The sequence below is a fragment of the Hylobates moloch genome, unplaced genomic scaffold (genome assembly GCF_009828535.3).
Source record: "Hylobates moloch isolate HMO894 unplaced genomic scaffold, HMol_V3 SCAFFOLD_7, whole genome shotgun sequence".
Taxonomy (NCBI): domain Eukaryota; kingdom Metazoa; phylum Chordata; class Mammalia; order Primates; family Hylobatidae; genus Hylobates; species Hylobates moloch.
This window is the reverse complement of record NW_026652282.1, coordinates 48396372-48408531: the sequence shown is the minus strand read 5'-3', so window position 1 is coordinate 48408531 and position 12160 is coordinate 48396372. Positions and strand designations below refer to the sequence as shown.

At 47.7% G+C, this 12160-nt stretch overlaps 1 protein-coding gene across 1 annotated transcript in view; it reads left to right on the top strand.

Annotated features, from left to right (window-relative positions):
* Nucleotides 1-737: 737 nt before the first annotated feature.
* ITIH6 (inter-alpha-trypsin inhibitor heavy chain family member 6) overlaps nt 738-12160 on the top strand; it is a 43466-nt gene continuing 32043 nt past the window's right edge. The window contains exons 1-5 of the mRNA XM_032757011.2: nt 738-884; nt 1897-2051; nt 6894-7004; nt 7846-8093; nt 10277-10446. Of these exons, the coding sequence (XP_032612902.1) occupies nt 783-884; nt 1897-2051; nt 6894-7004; nt 7846-8093; nt 10277-10446 (786 nt within the window). The 5' untranslated portion in view covers nt 738-782. The remainder of the gene's footprint in view (nt 885-1896; nt 2052-6893; nt 7005-7845; nt 8094-10276; nt 10447-12160) is intronic.

The window sequence follows — 12160 nt, the reverse complement described above, 5'->3', positions numbered from 1 at the left end:
CAAACTCACTTAATCTTCATAAGAACTTTATGAAGTAGGTGCTATTACTATTCTTATTTTATAGATGAAGAAACTGAGGCTACAGAGAGGTTAATTAACTTGCTCAATATTATACAGTCAGTAAGTGGCAGAACTGAGATTCAACCCAGGTGGTCTGAGTCTAGAGCCTGTATTTTGAAACCACTGTGTTATATTCTTTCTCAGTCCTGCCCCAGCCTGTCTTGGCCTCTGGCTATTCTAGAGATTGTAAGTCTTATTATGTCTATGGGATCCCTAAATTGTTATGGGATCCTGAGTAAGTCCCTCCCGGCACTAGGCTAAAGTCAATACCAGGGAAGACCAGTATTGGGGGCTTGCCTTGCCAATCCGTCTCTCATCGCCACTACCTTTTTAAGATGATCAATGCTAAGTGACCTTTCTCCGGCCCCAGTTACTGGGCTCCTGTGGATGTTTATAGGAAAGAAAAACCCCACCCTGAGCCAACACAGCAAACAGACAGACCCAGCACTCTGGTATGTTTAGTTTCCATTCATCTTACAGCTGGATGAGGGGAAAAAAGGAAGCATGGAACTGGCCCTTCTCCAGGCAAGATGCCAGCCCCAGCTCCTGGACAATCCTGGCTTGTGTGAGCCTCAATGCCACATTCAGAGCCTTCCCCACCCTTCAGGATGGTCCCTCCCTCTCAAGAGAAGGGGTACCTGGAGGTTTAAAAGAGCAAGGGTTTGGAGATCGGGCTCAGATCTTCTGGATGTGAACAACAGATCCAGGCCAGAGGTGGCATCATGTCTGGGTGGAGGTACCTCATCTGTGTCAGCTTTTTGCTGACCATTCTTCTTGAACTGACATACCAGGGACCCCCTGTCCCCGCTTCATCAAGCACAAAGGTCAGTTCTGGAATGAGGGAACAAAGCTTGGGGATTTGTGATAAAATTAGCTTCTTGGGGGAAATTTGGGAAGGTTATTCAGTGTGTTTCTTCAGTCCTATGACTGAGAAGCTAGAGCCAGAGAAAAGTGGTACTATTTGCTGAGCACATGTCAGGTGCTGCACCAGGGGTCCCAGAATTATTATTTCATTTAGTCCTCACAGCATCTCTGTGAGCTGGGCTATATTATTATCCCCATTATAGAGAAGAGAAAACAGAGGTTCCAAGGTTAAGACACAGTTAGGAAGTGGCAGAACCGTCTGATCTCAAATTGTCCTCATTTCCCACTGCCCCACACTGGGAAGGAACTAGCTCTGTGTCACATATGGGTAGATAGAGGGACCATTGTCTCAAGAAAGGAGAGGAAGAAGATAGATATTGTACTTGCTGTGTGCCCTCATCATGGATGCCAGATACTTACCATGCTTGCAGTGCATGATTGTGCTTATAAGTGCAATTCTTTACACCTGAGATCCTAAAGAAGAAAAAAATCAATATTTATCACAGTGCCTTGGACAGAGTAGGATTCAATGAATGGCGGCTGCTCTGCTATATTCTAAAGCCTTGCTACTCAAAGTGAAATCTGTGGACTAGCAGCAGCATCATCCCATGGGAGCTTTTTAGAAAGATAAAATCTCAGCCCTCGCCCTAGTCTTGCTGAATCAGAATCTTCATGTTAACAAGCTTTCCAGGAGATTCATGTGCACATCAAAGTTAGAGAAGTGCTTGTCCAGAGAGGTCCCTTGATCTCTAATCTTCTGTGAGTCTTGGGTTCTGAGACTTGATAAAGCTTGCTGAAGTAATCAGGCAGATCCTCCAAATGGATGACAGAGGCTGTTTTCCCTCTCTAGGCCTTAGTTTATCCACCTGTATATTTTGAGGCCTGTGTAGGAATCTTGGGTTCCCAAATACTAGCCCATCTAGGCTGAGGACATAGTCTACCTAAAACACCTCCTCCTGTCTTCTCTCTCAGCTGTTAATGACAAGCTATTCTATGCGCTCCACGGTGGTGTCTCGCTATGCCCACACCTTGGTCACCTCTGTCCTGTTTAATCCACATGCTGAAGCCCATGAAGCCATCTTTGACCTGGATCTGCCTCATCTTGCCTTTATCTCCAATTTCACTATGTAAGTCTGCTTCCAAAGTCACCACTTCATTCATTTGTGCATATATTTGTTCATTCTTGTGCTTATTCTGTCAGCAGAGCATAGTGATTAAGAGAATGCACTCTGAGATCAGACTTCTTGAGTCTGAATCCTGGCTCTGCCAATTTGGGACCCAGGGCAACTTACTTCATTTCTGGGAGTCTCATTTTACACATCTACAAAATGGGGATAAAATTAGAACCCACTTTCTTTTTTTCTTTCTTTCTTTTTTTTTTTCATTTTTTTTTTTTTTTTTTGACATGGAGTCTCGCTCTGTTGTGCAGGCTGGAGTGCAGTGGCACAATCTCAGCTCACTGCAACCTCCGCCTCCCAGGTTCAAGCGATTCTCCTGCCTCAGCTTCCCAAGTAGCTGGGACTACAGGCGCATGCCACCACGCCCAGCTAATTTTTTGTACTTCTAGTAGAGACAGGGTTTCACAGTGTTAGCCAGGATGGTCTCCATCTCCGACCTCGTGATCCGCCCACCTCAGCCTCCCAAAGTGCTGGGATTACAGGCGTGAGCCACCGCACCCGGCCAGAACTCACTTTCAAGGATTAAATGAACTAATATACATGGAAACATATGCTAAAATTAGCTCCAGGCACATATTAAGTAGTTGATAATATTAGCTTTATTGCTTTTTAAACGAACATTTCCTGGTGCTGAGTGTGTGACTTACACTGTGCTGAGTCCAACAGAAAGAGGAAGATGAACTGCATATAGTCCCTAGTCTCAGAGACTTCACAATTTAAGGGGGGATATAAAAAAGGAAACTGGCCCAGCACAGTGACTCACACCTGTAATCCCAGAGCTTCGGGAGGCTGAAGTGGGAGGATTGCTTGAGGCCAGGAGTTCAAGACTAGCCTAGGCAATATAGGGAGAACCCATCTCTAGAAAAAAAATGAAAATTAGCAGGGTGTGGTGGTGCATGCCTATCGTCTCAGCTACTCAGAAGACTGAGGCAGGAGGATTGCTTGAACATGGGAGGTTGAGGCTGCACTGTGCTATGATCTCTGCACTCCAGCTTGGGTGACAGAGTGAGACTGCCTCTAAAAAAGAGCATTGGGTTGGGAAGCAGTGAGTAGATTACTTTAATAAAGTATGCTGGGGAAAAAGAGAAGTCTGAATGTGGAATGGTTGGAATGGTGAGGTGGACCAGAAGACAATGGTGAGTTTCCTATTCCCAGGCTGGTGGAGAAAACCTCAGAGAGATAACACCTAAACTGAGGCTTGAAATAGGACATCTTCACCAGGCAACCAGGGTGAGGGCAGGACTGGAGGAATCCAGGAAAAAGGAATAAAGGCACAAATGTTCCCTCAATTAGGGGAACTGCAAGTACTTCTGTGTCACTGTACTGTCAGGGACAGACAAGAGGTAGAAGAGTGGTAAAAAAAAAAAAAAAATGAGAGGTGAGAGGCAGAGAAAGACTAGGCTGTGGAGGACTTCCAATGTTAGAGCACCTCCTTGGGTCTCACTTAATGGTCTCCAAACCATCTTATGTGTTTGCACACCTATCAGGAAAAACTTGATCCTATACTCCCAAAACATGTATACTTATTCATTTATGCATTATATGAATATACTGCTGAGCAAATATATTAGGTACATTATGAAGCATATAAATATTAATCCCTAAAGGATAAGGAAAAAGCCCTAAAATAGAGTATGAATATTATTTTTCCACTCCCTCTCGATTTGTCTCCAGCATCCCCTGTGACATGTGCACCCCTCTTTAGAAATAAGCGTGGGCCATAATAAGGAGACGTGGCAAGGTTTTAAGCAAGGAGAGGTGATTGTGAAGTGGTAGTAGACTGGAGGGGCCAGCTAGGTGGCCAGGAGCTGAGTAGGCAAACAGGGGCAGAATGTGTTTCAGGGGACAGCAAGTAGTTAAATTTGACTGGAGTGGAGGGGCAGGGAAGAGAGGTATGGAGAGAAAGTTGGAGTGGATGAGTGGGCCTAGAGAATAGGGGGCTGAAGTGGATGAGTGGGGGTTGGAGTGGATGAGTGGGGGTTGGAGTGGATGAGTGGGCCTAGAGAATAGGGCCACGTAGGGGATGCTGAAGGTGGGAGCAGGACAGTGGTGGTGGATCTGAGAGACTATCGAGGGAGAAACAACCTGATTGTAGTGGAGAGTAAGTAAATATAGATGGTGTTTACCTTTTTTCGGCTTGTTAGACCTGGTAGATGACAGTACCCTGTTGAGGTGATAAACAAGGGAGCTGGAGCAGATAAAGGGAAAGCTTAGTGGGGCCTCAGTAGCCAGTATCACACTTTAGTATGAATTACAAAAAGGCCCCTGGATTTGGGTAGAGGGACTATCAGATTTACCAGATAAGTGAGCCCAGCACAAATAGAATATCCACCCTTGTTCAGCCCCGCTTGTCCCTGGGGTGGGCCTAGGCTGTGCCATCAAGAGCCTCCTGGCACTTCCCCTGGAGAAGGATTGGGTTAGAGGAGAGGACTGGTATGGAGTCAGAGCCAAGGAATTTGGGGGAGAAGTGCTGAGGCAGTCAAGGAGGGCTCCCTGAAAGCAGGATTTTCACATGGGTAAGATTTGAAGGGACAAAGATCATTGCATGTTGGGACCCAGGGGAATCAAGGACCAAAAAGAGCAGGTGTGGGTTTGGAGTATGGGGGTCTAACCAGAGAAGCTGGCAGTCAAATGATGTAAGGGCCAAGTAGTCAGGCAGAATTTGGATTTTTGCTTCAATTGAAAAAAACACCAACAGATTTTTTTTTTAAAAAATTAAGCAAAGCTGGCTGGAGGAAATGTTCTTGGGCAGACTCTGTGGAAAGTATGCTGGCTGGAGGCAGCACACACACAGAGGCCCCAGTGTCCTGCTGCCAGACCAGCTCCACCCTACCCCCCTCACCCCCCAGGAGACCTTGGGGAGGTGCCAGCTCGGCCCACCCCCACACTAGCCCAGCCACAGCAACACTCTGTTTCAGCTGCCTAGAAACACTTCTTCCCTGAGTGGTCTCTTCTGCCACCAGCCTATCCTCCCCCAGTGTTCCTGGAAGCTGCTGCCTTGGTCAAGCAACTTTCCTGATACCTGTGCCTCAGTTACTCCACTTGTAAAATGGAAACTGTTGTACTTGCGTCCTACAGAGTTGCACTAACTTTCTCTAGGACACCCAACTATCACACCTCAAAGGCCAGCTCTGATCCATCCTTCCCCTTTTCAAGATTTGTCCAAGACTCTCCATTCTCCATGGCAAAAAGTCTTTGCTGCTGTATGAGCTCATTGAGTCTTGTGTTCAAAGCCCCCTATTCTCTAGGGCCACTCATCCACTCCAACTTTCTCTCCATACCTCCCTTCCCTGCCCCTCCACTCCAGTCAAATTTAACTACTTGCTGTCCCCTGAAACACATTCTGTGTTTTCCTGCTGTCTGTCCAGGATGTCCACTCCACAAATAATTGTTGAGTACCTCCTCTGTGCCAAGCCATATTCCAGGCACCAGGGGTACAGCAGCAAATAAAGTGGTAAGAAGTCAGTCAGATTGTGGATGTCTTCTAAAGATGGAGCTGAAAATCCCTGATGGATTGGATGTGGATTCTGAAACAAAGAGGAGAATCCAACATGACTCTAAGATTTTTAGCTGAGCAACTATGTCCTGAAACAAAGATACCAGAGGAGGAACAGATTTGGGAGGGGAGAGTTGTCAGGAGCTCAGTTTTGGATATGTTCAGCTTCAGGTGTCTATGGAATATTCTAGTGGAGATGCCAAGTAAGAAATTGGATGGGTCTAGAGTTCAGGGCACAAGTCCACACTGGAGATACAGATTTGGGAGGCATCTGTATATAAATGGTATTTAAGGCCATGGTGCTAAATGACATCACCTAGAGAGCCAATGTAGAAAGAGTAGAGGACAGAAGGGGAGAGGGAGGGAGGGGAGAGGATAAAAGGTTGACAACAGAGCCTTGGAGTGTTCCAAAGATTTGGAGGTTAGGAAGAGAAAGAGCCAACAGAGGAAACTGAGAAGGCATGGCCAGTGAGGATTATTTATCCATATCCTCCCTGTCTTTCAGGCCTAGCTTCAAGGCTACCTTCTCTAGGACCCTTTCCTGAAGACCTGGGCAAAAGTGTTCTCTCCCTTCTTTGAGCTTCTTTTCACTTTATTACCTTCCTTAGAGAAATGCGGAAAATGGGGGTAAGCAAGTCTGCTTGTAACTCATCAGTCTCTGAGCTCCCTGAGGACAAGGCCTCCTCCCTAGTCAGGCCCAGAAGACTTTGCAACAATTTGCACACTTCTTTCACAATTTTTACCACTTATACCACCCATAGTATTTACTTAATATATTTTTATATTAATATGGCCATATTATATACCCAATATATTTTTTCAATAGATATACTTTCTGAGATGATCTGAGTTAGCTTTATTCTGAGCAACAATATCTATGAGATCATGGGTTTAATGTGCTAGTTGTAATTTAATAAACATTACTGTAAATACATAACAATTATAATAAAAATATTCGGTTATATCGTACCTAAAATTATGTTGTGTGCCAAAAGGTAGAATTCATTCAACACTTTGGGAAACACAAAACTCTAACACCAGATCCACCATATGCTGTGTGGACTCTATTTCCCCATCTGACAAATGGAGATAATGATAACTACTTCACTCTGTTATCTCCCTCTCCTTTCCTCTTCTTCTCTTCTTGCCGCTCACACTGGGGCTTTATGGCACTGTGTTGTTCTTTCTCTTTCCCTATCTCTATCCTCCTCTTTCTACCTCATGTGTCTCTTTCTCTGTCTCTGACCAACTATTTTCTCTGTCTCTGCTGTCCCTCCTCTTTCCTGCCCCATTAGGACCATCAACAATAAAGTCTACATTGCAGAAGTCAAAGAGAAGCACCAGGCAAAGAAAATCTATGAAGAAGCCCATCAGCAGGGAAAGACAGCTGCTCACGTAGGCATCAGGTAAGACCCCATCCAGTCCAAAACATGACTTAATCATCTTAGCTGTGTGCTTAGGGGAGATGCACGTTCTCTCTGGTCCTCAGTCTCCATCTCTGCAGAGTGGGGACATGACCTCTACTTCATAGGATTATGTGAAGATGATGTGAGTTAATGAATATCAAAGCCTGTAACAGGGTGGGTGTTCAATAAATGGAAGTTTACTTCCCCATTTCCACTTTTCTACTGTCAGCAGATTGTGGCTTATTTAAGAACTGGCACCTTCCAGGAAGGTTACATGCAAGTGAGATTTTTCTAAATTGAATTTTGTTTCCTGAGTTCCATTCAGCGGGCAGAAATGTATTGTCTTCCTTCAGTGTTTCCTCCCAGCTTCCAAGAGAGTTTCATGGAGCGAAAACTTTAGCTTTGGCTCCAGCAAACTGAGTTACTGCCATATGAACAAGCTCCTTCGAAAGCATAGGGGAGAGGATAGTGGGAGGGTCTATTTGAAGGGGCTGAGGCATTGTATGTAAATTGAAAACTCTTTTGTAAAATGAATCATTAGACCCTAGTTGGTCTGTTCTATATTCAGATCTTCATGGACAAATTTCCCTTAAGGGTGGACGACCTGTGAGATAATTTCTCAAGCAGAATATTTAGGAGGCTGAATGAGGGAGGAAGGGAGAGAGAGATTGATAAGTGGATGCATGGATGACGGACCATGGGCCAGTGACTCAGTTGAACCAGAAGCCTAGTCAGGTCGGCTGGGACCAGGGTTGGGGGGAGCAAAACTAGGTCATCTAACAGCCCCTGTACTCCTCAGAAGATCCCTTTCTCTTCCCACCATCCTCCCTTTCCTACCCAGGGACCGGGAATCAGAGAAGTTCCGCATCTCCACCAGCCTGGCAGCAGGCACAGAGGTGACTTTTTCCCTGGCCTATGAGGAACTGCTTCAGCGGCACCAGGGCCAGTACCAGCTGGTGGTGAGCCTGAGGCCCGGCCAATTGGTGAAGAGGCTGAGTGTAGAGGTTACAGTGTCAGAAAGGACAGGCATCTCCTATGTGCACATACCACCCCTGAGGACCAGCCGTCTGCGCACCAATGCCCATGCAAGTATGTGGGCAGCACTACGGGTCACCCATCAGACTGGCCTTCACTGAATGAAAACCTTATCGATTCCACTGGGTTTCCCTCTAGTGCCACTTCTGCTCTGTATTCACTGCCAAGTTCCTTCCTAATTCAGTGAGAAGAGGGCATGTTTGAAGGTGAAAATATTTGGATTTTAACCTTGGCCTGGTCCTTACAGGCTGTATGACCTGGCACATTAGAAACTTCCCAGACTCTTGATTTCCCTAAAAAAAAAAATCAGTGATAAGGGAGGGTTTGTTGGGTGGGCTAATGAAATTAAATCGTATGTTAACCATGCTGAAGGCTGTAGAAGCCACACTGGCCAAATCATGCTTTTCCCTGAATCCCCACTGAGAATGGCAGGACAGTGAGCACACAGCAAGTGCAGGCTCCCTGGAGGACACCATCTCAGGCCCTGGAGGGAAGAGAAGCATCTTGCCTCAGAGGTTTGCTTCAAATTTCACCCAGAGGTTTTGGAAGGCCAGACTGGCTACATCAGAATCACAACATGGGCTCCTAGAAATGCAGATTCCTGGAGCTCAGCCTTCAGGGTCTGGTTCAGTAGCATGGGGGTGGGGCCCAGGAAGCTGTGTCGTCAACCAGTCTCAGGCAACATTGACGTCCAGCCAGGTTGGAGAATCACAGAGCTGGCCTGTTCACCTCATCTGAGAGATGAGAGGACAGACGCAGAGAAATCCCTGGCTCATGTGGCAGCCCCTCCAAAGCTGTTTAGCATTGGAGGTCCCAACTCATTCGACTCTGTTGACCCAGAGAGGCACTGGGTGGACAGTGGATGTAACAGACACAGACAGACACACAGACTGGATTCAAATCCCAGTGCTGACACTCCCCTAATGTGGGACGATCAAAGCCAGTCACTCCATTGCTCGACTTCACTTTTCCCATCTGTAAAATGGACGAGATGCCATCTACAGCTCAGGACCACTGTGAGACTTTGAGAGAATTCCTCCCTCCCAACTATGTGGTGCAGAGAAGATTGCACGATCATTCTACTCGTTAGCATTAGGTGGCACTCACTGAGATGCAGGTATGGCTCCAAACGCTTTACATGAATGGCCTCATTTATTTCCCACAAGCACTGCCTATGAAGTAGGAGCTGTGGTCATGCCTGTGCTGTAGATGAGGAGCCAGAGGCTTAGAGAGAATGAGTCGCTTGTCCAGGGACACACAGCAGCAGCTGGAACCTGGGCCCACAGGCCATCTGAGTCCCTGCAGCCTGCATGCACTCTTCAGCCCTAAGCTATAAATGGCAGGTCCCTCCCCCATTCTCCTTAAAGGTTAAAACAGAGGGTAGGACCAATCCTGTGGGGGAGAAAACAGAACAAAGAGCTCTGAGAGGAAGGAAGCCAAGGGAATGTATGTGAGCAGGCGCCTCAGAGAGTATGGGGCTCAGTGTGCCCCTGAGCTTCCTGACAGCTGTGGCAGGAAGGAGGGGGAGCAGAATTCCCAAGTTTCCATTTTCTGGATAAAAAGGAGGCACAGTGACATTTCTAAATGGACATTTGTCTTGGATTCCAGAGGAGTTGATCTTGTGGCCAGCTCAGCAAACATCTGGGACTAGAGATTCATCTGTGATTTCATGAGACTCTAAAAGGCTTGTTCACACACATGATGCCCACAGTCAGAAGGAAGAGAGGGAAGAAGAAATATGAAATCCGATCCAGAGGACAACCTTGCTAGGCTGCTGTTTCCCACAGCAGTGAGGGGATGGGAGGAGACCTAGACCTTGTCTGTGTGTCTGTCTGTCTCCTGGACACACACTCACTGCACTGCCTCTCTGGGAGGAGGCACTGGCTGCTGGTGTACCTCTGGACATGCCACGCCTCCAAAGACTTGGCCCCAGGTTGCATGGAAAATGAGGCAGGGTGAGGTTGCCAGTGAGGGCCACATTGCCAGGGCCTGGGAGCTGATGGCCGGGTTGAGTCTGTCCAGCTGGGCTCAGTGGAGGATGCAGAGAGGAGCCGGCTGTGGGACTGGGAGAGGAGCGTGAGGCAGGTAGAAAGATGTAGGCAGGAGGCACCAGAGGTTTGGGGAGGAGTTAGACTTCTCACCCTCCCCAGACAGCACCCTTTGTGCTGCCCTTTCCCTGATTCTTCTGTCTTGCGAGTCCTCTGTACCACCCTGCCTGATTCTCCCCACCCATACAGGTGAGGTGGATTCACCCCCATCCGCCAGGATCGAGAAGGGAGAGACCTGTGTCCGAATCACCTACTGCCCGACATTGCAAGATCAGTCGTCCATCTCTGGCTCAGGCATCATGGCTGACTTCCTGGTTCAGTACGATGTGGTCATGGAGGACATCATTGGAGACGTGCAGGTGAGGGGGCCTGGGGAAGGGGAGAGAGGATGGGCTCTGGAGTCAGACAGGCCTGAGCAATGCTCGGGCCTCTCCAGCTGTTCACTCCAGTTTCCCTAGGGATAAGCGAGAGCTAGCGAATAAGGATAGGCTGACGTGAAAAGACACATGGCTTCAACCTTGGGAGGCACATCGAATCCCCCAAAGGGTTGGAGACCTGGAACTGTCTCCAGTGAATCAAGTGCCCAAAGGACCCATCCCTAACTGAATCAAGTCATAGCCTACCCGAAAACAGTCCTTCTGCAAAGTAAACCCTTGGCCACTAACTGGGCACCCATGCTCATGGACTCTCACGTGTTCTGCAGCTCCTATACTCTCCTGTGTTGTCTTGGGCTTCCTTGCTCTCTCTCGGCTTTTAACAATCCTTATTGCTTCAGTGGAGCCATCTGCCTAAACAGGGAGCCCTTCAATTCTGAGTTTCCACATTCATGAAGAAAGAGCAGAGGTCCCACGCTCCGTCAGATGGGAAAGCACAGAGCACTGATCCCAAGGCCCTGGCTTGAGCACAAGGATGGCGGTGCAGCCTGAGACATCTGGTCCCACCCTGCCTCTCCCACCACAGAACTCTCAACCCCAGCACACAAACCACCCTGCAGCTGCCCCACACTATATCACACCTTTCTCCAAAACACCCGAGCCTGCCTCTCCTCTGTGTGAGCATTTGCTCATGGTGGCCGCTGCCCTGAGAATGACTTCCTCCTTGCTCCACTGCTCGGCATCCTCGTGTTCCTGAAACACTGCCAAAACACCTCCTCCTTGATGACTCCAGTCCACCAACAATTTGTTTGTCTGCCCTGGACTAAAAGTGACCTATGGTTAAACCTTTTCTCATGCAACATTCATTCATTCATATGCTGAATCAATATGTGAACTAGGCCAGTCATGTACTCATTGACTCTGACAACTCAGAAGTGAGTCAGACACAGCCACTCATCTCCCTCTGCCATCACCCCATCCTGAAGCACCCAGATACACAGAGCCTTGACGGTCATCAAATGTTCTAGGTGCTGTGTTTAAGTGTGTCATGGATTCTGCGGAGGTGCCAGTGGAGGAGGGTTTCAGGGCCATCATCCTAAAGGAGTTGGAATTTAAGTAAGCATGAGAAAAATGAATTGGATATATCTGCAAGTCAGTCGATCAGGTGAAGGGAAAGACATGCAGAGAGAAGGAACAGCATGTGCAGAGGCACAGAGGTGTGGCTCAGTCTGTTGTGCAGAGGGAATAAAAGTTATTCTCCTGCCAGGATAGGAGCCAAGGGTACCTTGCCAGCAGGTGGCAGCAGGGGCTTTAACCTGGTGTTCTGTCATGTGGGTGTGTTTAGCTCATGGAGGCATTCCTCTGCTAGTTTATTCTTTACCATTAACACAGCTGCCTGCAGTTGAAATACAGATGGAAGGCATTGACCAGTACAACCAGGAACTCCCATGCACCGTGAGCCCTTACCCCTCCTGACACCCTGCCAGGAACACTCAGTTCATCTCCCACTTCCTACTTGAGTGTGCCCTTCGTTCAAAGCCCAGCACATCATCAGATCATCCACCCCGCTGGGGCTCACTGGGCACCTAATCTGTGTCATACCTTGTGTTGGCCAATGTTGGGAACCCGGAAGGGTATCACACACACAGCCTACTTATCGTCTCTGAGTGAGATGCAGAAACCCAATACTGACACTAAG